The following is a 22,616-nucleotide window of genomic DNA, read 5'->3' as shown; positions in this document are numbered from 1 at the left end:
TGCAGAGATAGAGGGCAGGGCAAGGACTAGAAATGCATTTGTCTCTGGCCAGAAGAGGCCATTTGGAAGAGGGAAGGCTCCCAGAGGCCTCTGCTTTGCATTCCCACATAACGCTGAGCACAATCTGGTCCTTAGCTTTTAGGTACAATCTTGCCAGATAGATATTTGTACAGGGCTGAGCATTGACAGTATGATCATCCCTGTACAAAACTGAACATGAAAACAGCCCTTGCCTCAAACAGCTTTAGAATCACCACAGTCAAGCTTAATAACAACCCTTTGATGTTACAAGTTTATTTTCATCCATCAAAATCAAGTATTTTACAAAAGAGGGGAAATATCTTTATCTCCAGTTTGGAGCTGGGAAAACAGAGGCAGTACCTGGATCATACAGCGTACTTCAGTTCAGTGTTTGTGCTATCATACTTCACAGCCCTAGTCTTAACTTTCAGTGCTACAAACACTGGATAGTTGAACCACAGAAGGAAATGAGAAGGAAGGAGTAAGCCAATTAAAATAGCGAGCCAGAGGCTATTTACACACAAATATCTTGGTGAGCAGCATGGATTAGAAAGAAACTACAGGACAGTCTGAAATACATGGTTGTTTAATAGTTCATTTTAATATGTTATTAAAACAGTTGAACTACTGAAACTCCATTGGAAACTGATTTGATTTATTACGTCTGACTTTGAATATTTCAGTAAATATTGATGTTCAGTGAGCTATAATATGACCATTGACTTTACTGATAGGATGGCAAGTAAGAGCTTTCACTTTTATGTTGAAAAATTATGTATGTTATAATTCTGGTATAATTATTTTATGCATAATTGAATTTAATTTTTTGTGGGCTTAATTTAACCAATGTCAGGGCAGTAAAATGTGTCAGACTTTTATCCTGAAAAACATAGAGTTGTCCAGGCTGGTTCCTTCCTATTTTTGATACCCAAACGTGCTCCCCAATGCACCCTTAACACACAGTGATTCTTCAACAGTATATTGGCCTTCATCTTCCTCTAAGCGGGAGTGGGAATTTTGCAAGTTTTCTTCTAATTCTTCCATTTGTCTTTGGGCTGGATTTGCCCCCTGCTCCCTACGTGCACATGTCAATGATGTGGGTTTGGACTTCTCAAAACTGCAGATCTCTGGGGATTTGCCAGAGGAAAGTGACCACTTTATGGACACTCCTTGACTTCTCACTGTGACTGGCCCCAGGAACAACAGGTCTACTGCATGATCTTGGTGCCAGGGGCTCTCCTGATTACGGTTGCCCCTTGGAAACCTAGCAGGTGTATTTATGCAGCTTTGCCCTACATATTTGCAGTGGGAAGAGGAATCCTGAGGGCCGGAGGCCTCATCCCCCCAAGCTTGGTTGGAACAGAATGGAGGGAGCACACCACAAATATAATACTACAAGTTTCACAGTCTCCTACAGCTGGGAACTCCAAGTGTAGGTTCCCTCCACTCTTGGAAGTTGTGGGGAAATGAAGTGTCTTGTGGGAATCCCCCACACAGATACCCCACCTCTTTCCCCTCTTCCCATGTGCGTGCACACATACGGAACTAATGCTCTTTGAGCAAGGTGCTATGTGTTTATGAGACTGCTCAGCGCTTTCAGGCTCTTTATTAATTGTGATCCAGAAGGTTACTCCATACCCTCTTAACAGCGATATCTAGGACCCCAGTACAAAGCGAGGCACTTAAGTACCAGCCTAATTTTTTAAGTCTGTGAGTAGCTTCATTTTAAAGATTTTAGGTGATCCATAGAGCAATGCCCCCAAACATGCATGGGCTCATCACTACTGCTGCCTCCCCTTCATCTCTGTATATACATGCCTGTTGGCTGTCTGTACATTTTCACTTTCAGTTTTGCTGCTGCTGTTTCTGGTAAACACCCTCTTCCAGAACCTGTGGTGTTCATGAGCTCTTCCCAGAGCCCTGCATGAGAGTGATGCAACTGACCATCAACAAAACAGTGAAACTGAATGCATAATGTTCTGCCATATTCAAAACCAACAAATAAGCAAACTGACTCAAACAGTGGAGAACTTTTATTTAAGGTCTTATTTGTCTGTGAAATCTACCAGGGGTTACTTTTAGCAAAAGTAGGTAGAAAATGATCAGATGGAAATGTTATTTTTCAGGTTGATGGTACCCCTTTAAGGCAACATGGAGTGAACCAATCCTACTTGCTTTACAAATGTGAAAAGCCAGATGAATCAATGCATGAGTAGAGTTTGGCTAAATATGTCAGTAATAAAATGTGGGAATAAAATAAATAGGATGTCTATTCGTGGCTATTAAAGAAATATTTTTGTTTTTTTAAATATAACTCCAATTTAAACAAAGCCAGAAAAATGTTGATGAAAATAATTAAGATTATATGATTTAAAGTGGTGGAGTGCACATTTTTTAACAATGGCCCGGGCGTCTACTGAATTGAATGCTCAGTTGTACCTATGCCAAAAAAACAAACAAAAAAAAAATCCTTGCATGTTTTCAACATAAGGAAAGAAATTGCTGACATTTTCTATACAATGTTTACCCAGCCAAATTTGTTTAATTTGAGTATGTAGATAAATGACAAATTTGTCAATGGAACCCGAGATTTCTCTCCCTTGAGAGTCCACTCCTAAAAGGCTCCAAGCACTCTCAACTCCTCTTGATTCAGCCTGTGGGAGGAAAAAGGTTCCAGAGGAACAGCAGAGAGTAACTATTCACTTAGCGGTGTGGATTTTCTGGTGTGATCTGTATTCACGAGACTGCTTGTAAATTTTCTCTGCCTACCATTATAAACTCTGCTCTCCGGTGTTCAGGCAGATTTTAAAGAAAATTTTCTTTACAATAAGATTCTGCAAGGAAAGCACATTTCAGTAGTTAGTTCTGAATGATAGTAACATCTCACATTTGTGAGTCAAATCTTGCCCACTTTGCTCATGTCATTGACTTCAATGGGAGGCTTATCCAAATAAGCTGAGTAGGATTTAACCCTAGGCAGCTCCCTTCAGAAAGTTGTGAGGAACAATACAATTTAAGCTAGAACCATCCCCTCTTGCAGGAGAACACACGTGAGAAGATCCTGGGGGCAGAAAATCTCCTGGAGGATCTCCACAGGGAGATCCTCTCTGCATCATTCTGTGGATTGGGTGGGGGTTGGGGGTTGACCTCTTTGTTCATGAAATAGACCACAGGATTCAATCAGGTACTCTGCCAATCTCTAGGGTCATCCATATCAAGGTCCTGAATTTCTGCAGCTGCCCTGGACTCCCTCTATCACCAACTATATTGTTCCAGCCAGTATGGTACTAATGGAATCCCTCCAGCTGTGGCTGCCCTTGGAACTCATAGGATGGATGGCTGAGGCTCTGTGGAAAGGATAATAAAGGTCAGGGTTTGTTACCTTTTTCTGCTGATCTTTACTGGGCCAGAGAGGAGACTGTGCAAGGTACTTAAGCATGTGCCTAACTATGAGCTTGATCCTGCAAGGTGCTGAACGCTCTGACCTGATCCAGCAGAGAAAAATATGCTTAATTTTAAGCAGCTCCATTAACCTCTGAGTAGTTGCATTGATGCTTATAATTAAGCAAGTGCTAAAGTGCGTTGCAGTATCCAACCACTTTATTAATGACTTTGCACAAAAAGCAGGAGGGTGATAATGAAATTTGCTGCTGATACAAAGTTGTCAGTACAGAGGAGGATTGGAATATTATATGGGAAGATCTGGATGACTTTGAAGACTGGAGTGACAGAAACGGGATGAAATTCAATAGTACAATGTGCCAGGTCATGCATTTAGGCTCTAGTAATAAAAATGTTGGCTGCAAGCTGGGGTCTCAGCAGTTGGAATTGACAGAGAAGGAGAGAGACCTGCCTATGAGGGTCAATCACAGGATTATGTTGAGGCACCAATGTAATACAGCCATTAAGAAGGAAAATGGGATCCTAGGATTTATCAGGTGAGGCATTTCCAATAGAGACAGAGAAGTGTTAATGCCATTATACAAGACCCTAGTAGGAACTCACTGGGAATACTGTGTACAATTCTGGTCACCCATATTCAAGAAAGATTAATTTAAACTGGAACAGATGCAGAGAACAGCTATTAGGATGATCAGGGAATGGAGGGCCTATTTTATGAGAGGAGACTGGAAGAGCTTGCCTTGTTTAGCTTAGCAAAGAGAAAGCTCAGAGAGGATATGATTACGCACTATAAATATATTGGGGAAGGAAATACCCCAATAGGAGAAGGAGGATGCAGAGTTATTTAAGCTAAAGGACAATGCTGGCACAAAAACAAATGGTCATGAACAAACTGGGGATAGAAATTAGAAGGGAGGGATCAGGAAAGGATTTCCACTCTGACCCAAATGTATTCTGGGAGGATTTTTAACCTCCTTCCTCTGAAGCATCAGGGATGATCACAGCTGAAGATGGGCCAGAGCATTCTCTCTTTCAGGTGTTTGGCTGGCTGGTTGTTGCTCGTATGCCCACTGATGATCATATGTGGGGGCAGGAAGGAATTTCCTCCCATGTCCGGTTGACCGTGGTGTTGCGTTTTTTTGCCTTCCTCTGTGGGTGAGGATCACTTGCCAGGATTATATGGGTACATCTCATTAAATCATTTGCCTGCCATAGCGGGGGCTTTGAGCAATGGTGTGCCTTCATCTCTCCTATTCTCTGCCTGTGGCACATAATGGTCTATTCTCCTGTGGGCTGTAATACTTTGGTTTCATTTTGGTTGTTGAATTTACCATGCAGGTGCTGGGAGGTGTTGGTGGCCTGTGACATGCAGGAAGTCAGACTAGATGATCTAGTGTTCCCTTCTAGCCTTAAACTCTGTGGCTCTATAAGCACATGGATAGTTCTATTAATTTTTAATGGGACTACCCTCATACTTAAAGTTAGACCTTGATTCAGCAAGTCACTTTTGTGGATTCTCCCTTGGTCCACTCAGTTCTCCCCTTACACCATGCTGTCCATGTGGTCCAGAGGAAGGAATATTGTCATGGGGTGAATGGACTTCCCTTCTGCAGTCTGTCCTGGAAGGGGGGGTCTCCTCCTTACTCAGAACTGGGGAGAGAAGCAATCTCATCATATAGATGTTTTAAAAAAATCAAAGAACAGTTACAACTGCTGTGGCTAAAGTTCTATTAACAGAGCCCTCACCAAAGACCAAGCGACATTACTGGTAGGCAGTTGTCTAACTTTGTTGCACAAAGTACAAAAAAGGGGAAGGTCAATGGAGAATCAGGACCCTGAGACTGACAGCCCCCAGGAACAATGGGGAGAGGCCAATGCTCCAGGTCAGCCTGAATGACAGGGCGGGCAGGCTAATCAGGGAGTCGGGAGGCCAGGGAGGTCCTGTCCTCCCTGTGAGCTGGAATTGCCTGGGTCAGACAGAGTGGGGCTGAGCTAAGGAGAAAGCAGGAGCTCAACCTAAGCTGGGGAGCAGAGCTGTGCCAGATCCAGAGGGACCAGAAAAGCAGCCCAGAGAGAGCAGAGCTGCAGCCCCAAAGTCAGAGGCACAGCCCAGAGAGAGCAGACTTGTCCTGAGAGCAGAGCTGCAACAACCAGAGCCAGAGGGGCCAGAAAAGCAGCCCAGGAAGCAGGTCAGTGCTGGGAGCAGAGTCACAGAAGCAGCCCGCAGAGCAGACCTGTCCTGGGAGCAGAGCTGTAGCAACCAGAGCCAGAGGGGCCAAAGAAGCAGCCCAGGGAGCTGGAGGCAGAGCAGCAGCAGCAGCGCAGAGACAGAGTGGTGGAGCTGGGGCTGGAGCAGTCTGGAGCTGGGTGCAGTGAGCAGCTGGGGACTCCGAGGGGGACCCTGGGCAGCGGGCCCAGCACAGTGAGACACCTCAGCCAAGAGGCTCTGCAGGCCAGGCTTGGACTGTAACCCCGACAGGGCGGGGGCAACACTGGGCAGAAGGATCCTACTACTTAGAGCCAGAGAGCGTGTGGCCACCACCAGAGCAAGTGTCCAACCCACAGCATCCCTGCAGCACAGCCAGGGCCGGAGAAGAAGGCCTGGGACTTACAAGGAACAGACTGTGAATTGCCCTAACATTCCAGAGACACTGTTTGTGATGTTCCCTGCCACAGAGCCGGTTGATGTGTTTCCTTTAACCTTTCTCATTATTCCTTATTCTTTTTAAAATTAATTATTGATTAAATAACTTGCATTTGCTTTAACTTGTATGTAATGGTCAGTGGGTCAGAGAAGTGCCCAGTGCAGAGAGAGTACCCCGGAGTGGGGACATCCTAGCCCCGTCCTAGGTGACCACAGCAAGGTTGGGGGTCGAGCCCCCCAGGAATCCTGGGCCCAGCCTTATTGGGGTTACGAGGACTCTGCCAGACACGAGAGTGGAAGGGGAGTCCTCAAGGACAGGGAGGCCACTGAGTAAAGGAAGTGGGAGTGAGGACTCAGATCCTTTCGCTAGCCCACTTCATCGGGGTAGTGCAGAAGCCAGGAAAGTTCCCCACAATAGCAGGACTATCCCCCCGCTTACATAAGCTAGGAGGGAAAAAAGCAGAAATGCAACTTCAATGTCAATTGTTCTAACTTATAATATAAAATATTGATCTCAATCATTCTGTCTCACTCCTCCGTGATGTGAAGGGTAACTTGATTCATCTCATGCATGCATTGTATTTATAATTGGTGTTTTTGAGGGGAAAATAAACCCTACTATACATATGAGAGGAAAATCAAATAAAAATTATTGTAGGTTTTTTTCATAAGGGTACTATTTTAGGAGAGAGAGGAAAAAGCTATTTTGTTTTGGTTGCTTTGATGTGATCACAGCAGCTGCTAATATGGATTGTCAAACCAGAGATGAGCTTATAAAAGGATATAAATGTAATTTTTGTTGAACAAAGAAGCAATCCAAAAGGGTGGTTTCAAAGGCAACTAGTTCTTTAATTACAGCATTCAGGGGCATTGTTTGATCACTGTAAATAGGCTGCCTTATTCTAGCTTTTGCTAAGATGGTTTTGCATTGTATTCTCTCCATCTTTCTTGAGTTGAAAAGAATCAGTCCTTAAGGTTAATTGACTTAATTTTCAGTGTATTTTATTCTTTCTTTGAGGTTAAACACAGAGAATTGGTATGCTGACAATGCACGAAATATGACATTTTCAATTTTTTCCATAGGTACATAATATATTATATATGAGGTTCCATGGTGCACAGATAATCAGCTTCAGCAAGGGTTTTCTGCTTCACAAAGCCACCCTGAGGAACTCTGACAATAAAACTAATCCTGCTGGTATTAATAGGAAAAGAATTTTTATTGTCTATTTGAAAACAACTTGGTTCTACTTCTCATCAGCACACACATTTGGTAAAATTAGTTGGATGACAAATCACTAGGTAACATTTTTCTTGCCTAAAATTTTACCCTTATTGTACTAGTCCAGGCAAACTGCCAGGCAAGAGCTAAAATCAGGATTTAGGCCATTTAACTTGAGACAAATATGTAATTATAATCAATACTATATAGTTGTGCCAAGAAATGTATTTATGCTTACAAGGGTTATTTTTTGGGTCTAAACAGTACACATTGGGCCAAATTCTATCTTCGCTATACTTGTGTAAATCCAGAGCAACTCCACTGAAATGCAAGGATATTCAAAAGAACTACTCTGGATTTACACCAATATAACTGAGATCAGAATCTGGCTCACAACATCTTACTTGCTAACGTCTCCTTGTAGACTTTCACTCACAACCATTTGTAAGGGTTACATTTGTTCACTTAAGCCATTTGCTTATTGTACTATAAGATCCATGTAATGGTGGCAGTGGGATGAAAACATTGCCAAGAGATGGCTCACATACAGAGGTGACCCCCTTTACACCTGTGTGTCTTGTGCTGAAGATCATTTGTTGGAAGAGTTGATGCCCTTAGTGCCTAGAGGGAGGATCATGGGTGGCTGGGCATATCTTATATATTTCACATATACATCACAAATGTGTAATCTCTTCCTGAATTTTTATTTTACATTAAGGAAAATAAGAAAGAACAATAAAATGTATCCAGGTGAGAGCACAGTATGTGTCTTTCTTTAACATGCCTCTAATGGAACACAAAAGGGCAATTGTGTCCAGGAGATACCCTCTTGCTAGAAATACAAGTGCTGTACATAACTACCATCATAATACATAACTACATATCACTTTACAAAATACAACACACAATCTCCCTGCCGAGTAGTCTAGAGAATGTCATTCATAGCAGTTGAGGGAAGCACTGAAGAGCTACTTGGTCCTGGGACAAGGAGACAAGGATTCATGGGGATGACGACCAGCAATAAAATGAAGAGCTGGGCTACGCTTTTAGAGTGCAGGAAGTGTATTTTAAAAAAATGCATCAACAAACAAGCTACTTTGTGACACTCTGCTACTGTGTGATGTGTTACCGTAAAGCATTTGGTTATTCCAGTCTAACCACACCAAAAAAAAAAAAAAATTATGAAGGCAACTGTAATGTCCATCTGGGGCTCCAGTTTTACTACACTGTGATATGGGAGGCTCAGGTACTGGGGCCAAGCTGGAAACCTTCATTAAACAAACCAGTGGAGACCACCCACCTCATACAACTGGAGGAAAAAATTGACAGATGAACCTCATTGTTTTAAGCGTATTCCCTGTCCCTGTCATGAGAGTACCACTAAGTTGGGCCTTTCACTGGGTTATGCATTTCAGCTTAGCTGAAGGAAAGCTTGCTAAGAAGAGAAGGAGAGAGAAGAAGAAATTAATAGCAAATATATTCATAGCAATCAGAATCAGTTTGTGAACAATTATGAAACAGAAGAAAAGGCTAAAAAGCCAGATTCTCTTTCATGGTCTGGAACTGAGGGGTTGGAAACTGGCTAGATCTCTCAAGCTACACTTTCTTCTAGTGGGAGTGGTAAATTAGGACCACCACTAGCTAGAGTCATCTGGTGTCATAAATATAGAGGAAAGAGTAGCACAAAATCCTTCCTTCGCAGCTGTACTGAATTGCCTTACCTGTAAGGGGTTAAACAACTAAATAACCTAGTTGGCACCTGACCAGAAGGACCAATGAGGAAAGAAGATACTTTCAAATCTGGAGGGGAAGGATTTGTTTGTTGTTCTCTTTTGTTGTTGTCTCTCAGGACGGAGGGAGATGCCAAGCAGATACAATACCTCCTGAAAATATACCTGGAATAAGAAAAGGAGGACTTTTCACTAGGTAACATTAGAGACTAACAAATTTATTTGAGCATAAGCTTTCGTGAGCTACAGCTCACTTCATAGGATGCATTCAGTGGAAAATACAGTGAGGAGATTTATATACATAGAGAACATGAAACAATGGGTGTAACCATACACACTGTAACAAGAGAGTGATCACTTAAGGGAAGCTATTACCAGCAAGAGAGCGGAGGGTAGAGGGTGGGGGGGAAAAACCTTTTGTAGTGATAATCAAGGTGGGCCATTTCCAGCAGTTGACAAGAACGTCTGAGGAACAGTGGGGGGTGGGGAATAAACATGAGGAAATAGTTTTACTTTGTGTAATGACCCATCCACTCCAGTCTCTATTCAAGCCTAAGTTAATTGTATGCAGTTTGCAAATTAATTCCAATTCAGCAGTCTCTCTTTGGAGTCTGTTTTTGATATTTTTTTGTTGACAATGTATACCTTCAAATCAGCGGCACTGCTATGGGTATCCGCATGGCCCCACAGTATGCCAACACTTTTATGGCTGACTTAGAACAATGCTTCCTCAGCTCTCGTCCCCTAATGCCCCTACTCTATTTGCGCTACACTGATGACATCTTCATCATCTGGAACCATGGAAAAGAAGCCCTTGAGGAATTCCACCATGATTTCAACAATTTCCAACCCACCATCAATCTCAGCCTGGACCAGTCCATACAAGAGATCCACTTCCTGGACACTATGGTGCTAATAAGCGATGGTTACATAAACACCATCCTATACTGGAAACCTACTGACCGCTATTCCTACCTACATGCCTCCAGCTTTCATCCAGACCACACCACACAATCCATTGTCTACAGCCAAGCTCTACGATACAATCACATTTGCTCCAACCCCTCAGACAGAGACAAACACCTACAAGATCTCTATCAAGGATTCTTACAACTACAATACACACCTGCTGAAGTGAAGAAACAGATTGACAGAGCCAGAAGAGTACCCAGAAGTCACCTACTACAGGACAGGCTCAACAAAGAAAATAACAGAACGCCACTAGCCATCACCTTCAGCCCCCAACTAAAACCTCTCTCTCAAGGATCTACAACCTATCCTGAAGGACGACACATCACTCTCACAGATCTTGGGAGACAGGCCAGTCCTTGCTTACAGACAGCCCCCCAACCTGAAGCAAATACTCACCAGCAACCACACACCACACAACAGAACCACTAACCCAGGAACCTATCCTTGCAACAAAGTCCGTTGCCAACTCTGTCCACATATCTATTCAGGGGATACCATCATAGGGCCTAATCACATCAGCCACACTATCAGAGGCTCATTCACCTGCACATCTACCAATGTGATATATGCCATCATGTGCCAGCAATGCCCCTCTGCCATGTACATTGGTCAAAGTGGACAGTCTCTTTGTAAAAGAATAAATGGACACAAATCAGACGTCAAGAATTATAACATTCAAAAACCAGTCAGAGAACACTTCAATCTTTTTAGTCACTCGATTACAGACCTAAAAGTTGCAATTCTTCAACAAAAAAACTTCAAAAACAGACTCCAAGGAGAGACTGCTGAATTGGAATTAATTTGCAAACTGGATACAATTAACTTAGGCTTGAATAGAGACTGGGAGTGGATGGGTCATTACACAAAATAAATCTATTTCCCCATGTTTATCCCCCCCACCGCCCACTGTTCCTCAGATGTTCTTGTCAACTGCTGGAAATGGCCCACCTTGTTTATCACTACAAAAGGTCCCCCCCCCCGCTCTTCTGCTGGTAATAGCTCACCTTAAGAGATCACTCTCTTGTTACAGTGTGTACGGTAACACCCATTGTTTCATGTTCTCTATGTATATACATCTCCCCACTGTATTTTCCACTGAATGCATCCGATGAAGTGAGCTATAGCTCACGAAAGCTTATGCTCTAATAAATTTGTTAGTCTCTAAGGTGCCACAAGTCCTCCTTTTCTTTTTGCGAATATGGACTAACACGGCTGCTACTCTGAAACCTACCTGGAATAATCCATCTAAATCCACAGAAATTGTAAGCAGGGCAAAGAAATGTGTTAGATTATCTTTTGTTTTGGCTTGTGAATTTTCCTATGCTATGGAGGTAGTTTTATTCCTGTTTTTGTAACTGTGAAGCTGAGCCTTTCATGTAGGTCCCCACATCTGTACCTCAGAGTGTGTGTGGGGGAACCCTGACATCTGTCATCCAGCCCTGACTTTAGAGGTTTGTAGCTGGAGCACCACTACAGTCCAGCTATTCTCAGCTGTTAGTTGGTCTGTTGGGGGCCAACTTGTATAGTTTGGAAAAGTGGGTGCAGCAGAGAATCTAGCCCTAAAGCTTCAATGAATAAAAAAGATACAGTGAACAATGTGCTCCCTTTTACTAGCACATTCATCATAGATTCATTTTATTGGAGAGGGTCAGAGGTGGATTATGGATTGGTGGGGTCCTGGGCCAGAGCAAGTGGGGGCTCCTCCCCACTCCTTCTGCCTGCAGTTTCCTCCTCCCCCAACACCCCAGCGCTCCTGCCGGGAAAATGGGGTAAGGGCGCTGGGGCTTGCCCCGCCCCCACACCTGGCAGTCCTGCTGGGGAGAAGGGTTGGGACATGGGAGAGCCCAATTTTCCAGGGCCCCAATTGCGCTCGGGTCCGTTGGCCCAGTGGCTAATGTGCTGCTGGAGAGGATAATAGAATTCAGTGTACGTATTTCCATGTGGACTGTAATCCAGAGTCATGGAGTTTAAGGCCAGAAGGGACCATCAGATCATCTAGTCTGACCTTCTGTACACCAAAGACCAGCACCCGCACACTAAACCCAATACCCCCAAAGTGTTCTTTCATGCTGTGTCCTCTGGGATTTACCTTTTCTGATAAAAAGCAGTGATGTTATTATCTGTATACTGTAGTGTATATGAAGGGTGGTGAGGTTTTTTTCATCAGATAAAGAGGATAACCATTTTCACTGCTGTTTCATTTCACTCTCTCTAACATGTGCCTATGGAGCACAGCTAAAGCAAGGAGAGCTCTGACATTTCCTCATGTGGTCATTGGAACATCAGACACTGTAACCCAGAGAGGTCCAGCAGGGTGTATAGTAGTAGCTGTGTTAGTCAATGCGGTATTGCTAGGGGTGCAAGCAGTGACAGGATTCAGTTTTTGCAGTAAGAAAGATAAATTGTTCTTTTATAGTGAATCAGAGCAGTGACTTTCCTGGTCTTACATATTTAGAGCCAGATTAACTGAGCGTGGCTCAGGGAGGCATAAACTACACCAACTTGCGCCAGATTGTTGTTTGTGTTGCAATAGTTTCTAAGGACCATAACCATAGATGAGGACTCCATTGTGCTAAGCCCTGTACAAACATGTAACAAAAAGATGGTCCCTGCCTGCAGAGTTTACAAGCTAAGTAGAATGGCCCTCTGCATCGCAGTAGGGAATTCACTATGAGGAAGTCCTGGCAGTACTGCAATCCCTACCCTCTCTCAGTGCTGTGTGAGTGTAAATGTACTTCCCTGTTCTACATGATGAGAGAAAATACTGCTTCATCCTGTTTCCCCTTGCAGGGAGCAGAAAAATCAGTCCTGCACGTGCTCCCAGTGAGGAGGTGTCTGAGGACTGCAATACTGTAATCACTGGAGAAGTACACTACAGGAGCAACCTTGCCTTGCTGCTTCTGAAGGCACCCCATCAGATGAGGATGTTACTGGGAATAGAATGGTTTCTTTGCGTATGTTTTCACTGCAAAGTCATCCAGGCTCTTACTCAGGTGTTACTTGTAAACCGTCTCCCATCCACACCCTCTTGGCTGAGTTTCGTTCCAAGCTAGCTGGCATGGCTGGGGGTATAGATAAGGCTAAAGCCTGCATGAGGCTGTCAGGGTGGCTGGTAACCCATGCATTTGACAGTGAGGATGCAGGCTGAAGTAAGCAAGTGCTCTTAGTCCTCCAATGCCTTCCCACAATTTTACCCCTCTTCCCCATATGCCCAGAAGGAAAAGACAAGATTTCCCATATTTCACTGGGCAAGAACCATAGAATGGCTAATCCTGCAGCAGCACAAAGAACCATGGGATATGCCGTCAGAAGTCCTAGTGACACGCATGGGTGAGTGCAGCACCAACAAGGACACAGTAACACAGGCAGGGCTTTGCTCACACCCAGGCCAGGTCCTAATACCTAGTAGCCCATCACCCAAGTTAACTCTCCAGTGAAGACACCCCCTCATACTCGAACCCAGGTGCATGGAGGTGGGGGAAGTGTTATTTCTTCTGCTCTCCCCATATGTGCTAAAGGATGTAGGGAGACCTCTTTTTCTGGACTCTCCTCAGCTCCTGGAAATGATTTTGGGAGACAGCTCACCCTGCCTCAGTGGACTTTCATATTCCCAGTGAGAAGTGTAGGGGAACCTTCATTTCTAAGGGAACGTTGAATATAGCCTTATTTATGGAGATGCTGCCTCTTCTCCAATGTATCTTATTTTAGCTTGCGCTTTTATCCTCCTCTTAGGGCTCAATACTGCAATCACCTACTACCAAGTCTAGTGCTTATTACCAAAAGGAGCACCATAGCTTAGGGTACCTAATGTAGTATGCATCTCTGCACCAAATGAGTTTTAACCTACTTCCTCTCTCACCTAGGATTATACGAAGCAAAATAGAGCAAAACAACTCATCACTGAGTTCTTAAACAAAGACACCTTGAGACTGCAGCCTATCTACGAGTTCACAACCAAACCCTGTACTGAGTAAGAGGTGTTTATTAGCCCAGGATATGGTTATGACTTGGGATGCAACCTTGAGTCACTGTGAAGAGAATGACACTGCTAATAGGTAGTATTTTTGATATAGCTGTGAAGTTGAGATGGTCCTTCCCCATATGACAGGTTTCAGAGTAGCAGCCATGTTAGTCTGTATTCGCAAAAAGAAAAGGAGTACTTGTGGCCACCAGGTTGATGAGTTCTGCAGACAGTGGTAAAAATCAGAGTACAGAGATTTGTGTCCTGCACTGCTACTGAAATTTACTGTACAGTTGTGGGTCCAGATTGTATGATATTCCTACTCTCTGACTGGCTGAGACCATTCTATTTCAATGTAAAAAGACTGAAGGGCTGATCTTTTTAGGCTCTTTTCTCTTCATTATGGTATGTTGAAATGCTATTGGGAACTACATGGATTACATGCACAGATGCAGCTGATCCAAAGTGCACTGAAGTCAAAAGAAAGCTTTCCCTTGACTTCAATAGTCTTTGTATCAGGCCCATGGAGAGGAACTCCATTGTTTTTAATACTATGTATCCTATAGGAAATACTAGGATCCTATCCCATATAGCTTCTTGTATATACCCTATATCCCAATAGAGTAAACTTTGATCTTAGATTGATTTTGATCTTTATTTGAGAAATAATACCCAAGGTGGAAAAAACTAAGTAGAAAACTGACGGCAGGGTCTGTAATACTGAGAGGGAGAATGAAAACCAAGTAGTTGTGGAAGATCATGTAAGTTTCACATAACTGATTTAAATGGCTTTTAGTGTCTATGTAGAAGGAAATCTTCCAAGAACAGCAATAGGGGTATTTTAAATCATGCTTAAAACTTGTGTACCATCTTTCTTTCCTTTTGTGTTTCCTAAGGCTCCATTTATGAAATGTTTGGAAATGAATGCTGCCTGCCAACCGGAGAATTGATTAAAGTTACTGGATTCAAAGTTAATAAGATCATTGCAAGCATCTATGAGAGTAATGAAGACAACCAGTGCTCAGCCAGAATTGAATTGCCCCTGAATTTTCCAGGTACAGTATTTCATGAATATAGGTTACTGAAGTTTTATAAACCCCATTATCACCTTTATCTGTTCTATTGTTTCATATGATGTACATGACTGATGTCTGTTGAGGTACCCACTAGGATGCCAAAAAATACAGTCATAATAGATGGCACTAGATAAAAGGAACTAATTTCTAAATTTTACTTTGCGTGACTCTCATGCTTGAATAAGAAATAATAATAATATTAAAAGTGGAGCTTGTAACACTGCTTATACCTAAGGTTGTCCAACAGAAGACTCATTATGAAACTCTGTTTTCAGCTATTTATGACTCTGCCAGACTTCAATTGTTTGGGCTGAAATTTTCCATGCCAGGTGTCTTCTTGAGGCTAATATTTTTTTATTTATTTTTAGCGTCTGCAAAAATGGTTGAGCCATTTCTGAGAATGAGATTAGGGGAAAATACGGTGTTTTGCCAATGCTGAAAAAAATTCTTACTACAGTTTGGTTGAGAAGTTCTGGTGTCCCCGTGCTTTGGATTAGGGACTTGAAATTTGGCAGGCCTGGCCCTTGCCTCAGGGATGGATCTTGTGTTTTTTCCCCACAGAAGCAGCACCAACATTTTGCCAAGTTAGCAGCCTCTGAAAAAGCTAAACTCACACATGCTCAGAATACACTTCTTAGAGTTTGGCAGCTGCATTTCCCAAAGATTCCATCTCTGGTGACCATATTCAAGCCCTTCATAGCTCCTACATGCTCATCAGACCACACACACTCCATCCCAGAGCTGCAGGTGCTCAGCAAAACTTTCTCTGCAATTGCTATTCCCAGTTGCTATGGGATGTTCTAGTGCCAGGAACCAGAACTAGAGCAGAGAGACTGTCTCTCCTGTGCTCTTAGCGCCTCCACTGAGGGGCCCAGGACAATGGAGGAGGAAGCAGCCGGATTCAAATTCAGAAGGGATTGGACCTGGGACCTGGACCAAGGGAGGCAGTGGAGGAAGTAGATTAAAAATGGGACTTGGTGGAGGGGGAGGGGAGGGAATTGTAACTGGTACTGGGAGATGGCAGGGGGAACTCTGGGAGTGACTGTGAAACAAGGGCTGATGTGGAAACTAGGGGGTCAGTGGGAGGGGCAAGACTAAGAGACGGGGGCAGAGAGCGGGCACTGAGACACACTAGGCAAGTGAACTGGGAGCCAGAGCTTGAAAATCTTGTGCTTTTTAAGTCAGTCTCATGTTTCTGGGGGGTCTGACTTGTGTTTTAATTGCATGGGGTAGTCAGTACTGGCACTGGTTGAATTCAGGGAATCAAATTTACACTTGGTGTTAGAGAGTTGCACCCTTTTACACCAGAGCTGAATTTAATCCCGGGGCGGATAGCTCAGTGGTTTGAGCATTGGCCTGCTAAACCCAGGGTTGTGAGTTCAATCCTTGAGGCCATTTAGAGATCTGGGGCAAATATTGGGGATTGGTCCTGCTTTGAGCAGGGGGTTGGACTAGATGACCCCCTGAAGTCCCTTCCAACCCTGAGATTCTATGATTGCTCTGACTCTATTCCAGTCTTCAGAGAGATCTGAAAACTCATTCAACCAGTCTATTTGAGAAAGGAACTTGGGTTCAGACAGGAAAGAAAATCAATTTCCATTAGAAACATAAATCCATTACGTTGAGCCTTGTGAGACTGAACTCATATCTACTAACACTACTTTGCACGGTGTGACAAAGCTCTGTCCTTGCCTCCGTGGGTCTCGCGTTTCCTGGTGGATTTCACTAGCCTTAGAGGCTCACTGTGACCCTCCACATAACCCTTCTCTCTCTAGAGACAAGGGTCACAGTCTACTGAGCCATTTTCATCATAAGCCAGCGAGGGAGATGAGGAGACGTTTCCTTCCTTGCACAGTCTCTGTTGTCTCCCAGTCTCAGTGATTAAACAGGGGGCAAAGGTGGGGGGGGGAACCCAGGCCCACCCTCTACTCCGGGCTCCAGCCCAGGGACCCTAATAGTATCAGCTATGGTAGCTGACCTTTTAGAAACATGACATGTACAATTCCCTGGGCTACTTCCCTCACAGCAGCCCTCACTTCCTCAGGGCCTCCTTCCTTGTGCCTGATATGGTGTGTACTACTCAGCCTCTCCAACAGCGCAACTTCCCCCCACAGCTCCTGACATGCACCCCCACCTGACTGACTGGGAGGCTTTTAACTAGTTTCAGCCAGCCCCTGATTGGCTTCAGGTGTCCCAATCAACACAGCCTTCTCCCTGCCTTCTGGAAAGTTCTTAATTGGTCCCAGGTGTCTTAATTGACCTGGAGCAGCTTCCATTTCACTTATCCTGGTACCAGGGATTTGTTTACCCTGGAGCGAATATATCTATCTCCCACTACTTTTCTATAGCCTTCTAGCTTGGAGGGAGGTGGGAAGCTGCTACTCCTGCTGCTGCTAGGCCCTAAGCTCTCCCTGCTGCTCCAGCTGCTCCCCTGGCTGGGCAAGACACCTCCCCCCCGCCCGTTCTCTGCTATCTGGTTGCTGGACCCCCCACTCTTGGGTGCTGCTACTGATGCAACTGCAGCCCTGGGGGGGGGCTGCTAGCCCACTCCCCAGAGAGGAGGAGTGAGGGACCCCAGCCACTGCTGTTGTGGATACCACCACCACCTGAGAGGGGTCCTTTCTGCCTGCCTGGACCATCACCTGGAGCTGCTGCTGCTGTGGAGTCTGCTGGCTGGAGCTGCTGAAGCCCAAGGAAGAGAAGAAGAGGACCATCTGCCAGTGGGGCAGCACCTAGAGACTTTGCAGACCACCGTAGAGGGGGCCCTAAGACTGAGTAACTTTCAAACTGTGCTCTTGTGGTGGGAGTCTTGACTGTGTTTGTAGGGGCACAGGGGGTGTGGTGTGGAGCTGCCCCCTGATCCATCTGTGTGTCCCCCTGAACCCCCACCACTATTACCACCACCGCTGCCCCCTCCACCACCCCCACTGGCTGTATACCATCTGCCTCAGCTCCTGCCTCTGGACTCAGCTGCTTGCTTGGCTTGCCACGCCCTATTTCCACCCTTTGGGCCAGAAGCAGCAGCCAGCTTAAAAAAGACTTGTGCAAGTGCACGTGGGCACATGTGCCCCCCCCGGACTGCCTACCTCCCAGCTTTGCCCTTTACTACCTGCCCCATTTGCCACTTGTAGCTTTGCCCCCTCTTTTGCCCCAGCCCCCCTTATTAGCTTCAGTTTGTTTGCCTGCCCCGCCCATTTCCTTCTGCAGCCTTTGTTTGTTTGCCCCTCCCCAGCCTCTGACGCTAGCCCCTTGGTTTCCCTGTTCTACCCCCAGACCGCTTAGCCCCTCGCTCCGTGTGCCCATGCCCCCTCCCATGAACTTGTGCAACTCCCCATTTTAGTTTCAACCCCTTTCACTGCACCCCGAATGTTGTTGTATCCCCCCTCCCCTAGTGCACCAAGAGAAGCCGGAATTCCACCTTGTGTCGGTGACTGACCCCTAACCCCTGATTGCCCTCCTCCCCTGCCTGCAGCCTAGCGGGGAGGAGTGGTTGACCTGCTTCCCCTCTCCCCTCCTCCTTCTGCTGTCTCTCCTTCCCTCCCTGCTCATGATGGAGGGGGATGAGACGGGTGGGGCTCCGCCAGCAGCCCCAGCTACCTCTCCCCCACCTGCCCCTCTGTCCCCCCACCAAGCTTCTACCTCCGCCACCGAACCATCTGCCATCATCCCTGCTGGGGCACCAGCAGCGACAGGCACCGGGGTGACCTCCACTGCTGCCATGTCTCTCATCCCCTCAGATTCGGGGGGAGTCCCCCCAGCTGGTGGGAAAGGCAGGGGAAGAAGAAGGGGAAGGGCCCCGCTAAAAAGACCAGGCCCTCCATGGCAGGGGCTACCCCCAATGCCCTGGCCCCATCTCCGGCTGGGGCGCCCCTCCCCGCTGTTCCCTTCACCAGCTCTGCAGGTGTCCCTCCCCCGGCCCCAGAGCATACGCCCAGGTGGCGGCAGCCCCCCCGCCTGCCGCTATGTCATTTCTCCAGCCCACCGCCTCCGCTACCATCTATAGCGGTCGGGGCCCCTTTCCCACCATGACCAGGAAGCATGGCGTTCGTTGCCTCCTGGTGCCCGTCTCACCCCACGTGGAGTCCTATGTGCGGGCGTTGGCGAGGGTGGTGGGGCCCACGGCCATTGTGGTGGCCTCCAAAATGTATGGCAAGGTCGTCTTCTTCTTAACATCGGAGGCCGCCGCCCAGGAGGCGGTGGAGAAGGGCCTGGCGGTAGGGGGCGTGTTTGTCCCCTTAGAGCCGCTAGAGGACCTGGGCGTCCGCCTGGTCCTGACCTCCGTCCCTCCCTTTCTTCCCAATGCCGCCCTGTTACCCGCCCTCTCTACCCTGGGGAAGCCCATCTCTGTCATCAGCCCTCTCCCGTTGGGCTGCAAAGACCCCGCCCTCCGTCACATCCTCTCGTTCCGCCGGCAAGTGCAGCTTCAACTGCCGCCGGCGGCGCATGACGGAGAGGCGCTGGAGGGGTCCTTCCTAGTCCCCCACCAGGGAGCCCGTTACCGGGTGCATTATTCCACGGGGGAGGCCCGGTGCTACCTCTGCCGGGCGATGGGGCACGGCCGGAGGGACTGCCCCTTGGCCCGGCAAGGAAGGGCATCCGGGACCCCCGAGCCCTGGCAGGGCACCGGCCTTATCATCGCCGGCACCCCTGGCTGCCCAGTACCCGAAACCATCCCTCCTCCTTCCCAGTCCACCATTGCTCCTACTCGGGCCCAAGGGTCACCTCCCCAACTATGCCCAGATGAGCGGGAGAGCCCCGCCCCCACTGCTTGCAATCTAGTGGGGCCTGTGGAGGAGGGTGCGGCAGGGACACTGCCGGGCATGGGAGAGGGCCCACCCCAAGGGGAATCTTCCCTCCCTTGTGCTGCCCCACTGTTACCCCCTCGAGTCCCTGAGCCATTGCTTCTGCCCCCTGACACAACCCCGGCTAGCCAGCCCCCAGATGATGCCATGGAGGGCTGGGCCCTAGTCCAGGGGAAGCGGGGCAAGCGGAAGGCTCGAGCTCCGCTCCTTCCACTCTGATGTGGAGGCCCCCCGGAAGACCAGGAAGGGGGGCACCGATGCCGAGCCTTCCGCTCTACCCACGGGTGTGTTCCATCTACCGGTGCCGGTTGGGGAAGACGTGGCAGCACTGGAAGGCAGTATCTCCCCTCCCCAGGACTCCTTCTCCTCCAAGGCCCCCGAGGCTCCATCTGAAACCTCAGTGTGCCCCGAGGCAACAGTCGCGTCAGGTGGCAGCGAGGAGAACCCGGGGTGGTGGAAACTGATCTCCCATCAATATATGAGGAGATCAAGGCCCTGGGTCTGACCCCGGTCACCCAGGGGGAGGACGACCCTATGCCAGCGGGCCTCAATATAGGCGACTTCACTCCAGCCCCCCTTTCCCCATGCTCCCTCCCCCTAACCGTTGCTTCCGCTCCCACCTCCGAGGGGCACCTGGACTCCTCCATCAACCCGGCTGCAGATGGCACCCCACTGAGGGCCGCCGAACCTGTTGAGGCGACAGCCAGTGCCACGCGGCCGGGACCTGAGCCACCAGGGGCACCCGTCGTTGGTGAGGAGCATTCGACCTCCTTCCTGGGAGAGGGCCCTACAGGAGAGAGTCCACCCCCTGATGCCGTGGCTGCCAAATCCACCAGAGAGCCTGCGCCCGGCATCACTGAGAGCCCTCTACCCGCCCAGAATCTCACCTCTAACCTTGCCCCTGCCCCTGTCCCTATCCCGTCCACATCCCGAGATGTTATTGACGCCCCTGGGGCTGTCTCCTTCCCCTTGCCAACAGATGACTCCCAGGGAGCGGCCTTTGTGTTTCCCTGTCCCGACCTACCAGGGGCTGCTATCTTCCCTCCGCCGCCCCCTATCGCCCCAGCATTTAAGCCAACTTATCAGGAGCCCCGTCGGGGGTCCGCACCCTGTCTGCCTGTCTCGGTGGGCCACGGGGCTGTACCAAGGGCCCCGTCAGGGAGTAATCAGGAGACCGTAACCCCAGCCTCCCATGCGCTGCGAGAGGAGTTGCGGGAGTTCTTAGAAGACGTCCGTGGCTCCCGCAACAAAGTCCAGCTTGCCCTCCAGCGATGGGGGGACTTTAATCAAATCCTCCGGGCTGCAAGGGCCCTCATGGGGGAGGGTAAAAGGACTGGGAGGCAGGGCGCCGCGGCCTACCCGCGGGTCCGCCTCTTCCATGACTCCTTACTCACCTACGGGGTGGGTCACGGACTGCTGCGTGACCCGCCGGGAGCCACGAGCATCCCTGCCAGCGAGGATCCCTCCCAGCCCTCCTCATGGCACCCTTTACCATCGCAACATTGAACACCCGCAGCTGTAGGATGGGTCTCCGCAGGTCCCAGGTGCTCTCCTTCCTTCGAGAGGGGAGGTACTCTGTGGTTTTCCTGCAGGAGACCCATATGGATCCGACCGCCGAAGACAGATGGCGGCTGGATTGGGGGGACAGGGTCTACTTTAGCCACCTCACAGTTCGTACGGCTGGAGTGGCAACCCTGTTCTCCCCCCGACCTACGGCCCGAGGTGCTGGGGGTTGCCGAGGCTGTGCTGGGCCGCCTGCTGCACCTCCAGGTCCGCATGGAGGGGCTGCTAGTCAACCTCGTCAACATCTATGCCCCAGCAGCGAGCCCGGAGCGGCTGCAATTCTATCAGCAGGCATCCGCCTTCCTCGGCACCTTGGATCCTCATGAGTGCCTGGTGCTGGGAGGGGACTTTAACATCACCCTCGAGGAGTGGGACTGCTCGGGGACCGCGCAGAGCCTGGCCGCCGTCGCCGTCCTCCAGGAGATAGTCGAACACCACTCCCTGGTGGACGTCTGGCGCGACCACCACCCGGATGACTCTTCCACATTCACCTTTGTCAGGGTGGAGGCCCATCAGTCGCACCACTCCCGGTTGGACCGCATTTATTTATCACGCTTTCATCTTTCACGAGCCCACTCCTCCAGCATCCGGCTGGTCCCATTTTCTGACCATTATATAGCCACCGTGACAGCCTCCCTCTGCGCGGAGAGACCGGGGCCGGCCTATTGGCATTTTAACAACAGCTTGCTGGAGGATGAGGGCTTCGTGGGAGTCCTTCCGGGAGTTCTGGCTGGCCTGGCGAGGGCAGCGGCGTGCCTTTCTCTCGGCGCGGCAGTGGTGGGACCTAGGGAAGGTGCGCGCCAAGCTCTTCTGCCGTGACTACACCCGGAGCGCCAGCCGACGGAGGGATGCGGCAATAGAGCAGTTGGAAAGGGAGGTCGTAGAGCTGGAGAGGCGTCTGGCCGCCAGCCCCGAGGATCCACCCCTCTGCGGAGCATGCCGGGAGAAGCGGGAGGAGCTCCGGACCCTCGAGGACCATTGGGCCCGGGGTGCCTTTGTTCGATCCCGCATCCGTCTCCTTCGGGAGATGGATCACGGCTCCCGCTTCTTCTACACCCTGGAGAAAAAGAGAGGGGCTAAAAAACATGTCATCTGCCTACTGGCAGAAGATGGCACCCCCTTCATGGATCTGGTGGAGATGTGCGGGAGGGCGAGAGCCTTCTACGCAAGCCTTTTCTCCCCAGATCTGACCGATCCTAACACTTGCAGAGTGCTGTGGGAGG

At 48.3% G+C, this 22,616-nt stretch overlaps 1 protein-coding gene across 3 annotated transcripts in view; it reads left to right on the top strand.

Annotated features, from left to right (window-relative positions):
* Positions 1-22,616, top strand: part of THEMIS (thymocyte selection associated) — a 129,535-nt gene that overhangs the window by 5,045 nt on the left and 101,874 nt on the right. The window contains exons 2-3 of one of the 3 annotated variants that reach the window (XM_043510921.1): positions 14,616-14,713; positions 14,849-15,007. In XM_043510921.1, the coding sequence (XP_043366856.1) occupies positions 14,863-15,007 (145 nt within the window). In that variant the 5' untranslated portion in view covers positions 14,616-14,713; positions 14,849-14,862. Of the gene's footprint in view, positions 1-7,170; positions 7,370-14,615; positions 14,714-14,848; positions 15,008-22,616 lie in introns of those variants that run through there. The other 2 variants (XM_043510920.1, XM_038396517.2) reach the window with 2 other exon arrangements.

The sequence above is a fragment of the Dermochelys coriacea genome, chromosome 3 (assembly GCF_009764565.3).
Source record: "Dermochelys coriacea isolate rDerCor1 chromosome 3, rDerCor1.pri.v4, whole genome shotgun sequence".
Taxonomy (NCBI): Eukaryota; Metazoa; Chordata; order Testudines; family Dermochelyidae; genus Dermochelys; species Dermochelys coriacea.
Note: the sequence above shows the minus strand (reverse complement) of the source record. Positions and strands in the feature narration are given on the sequence as shown.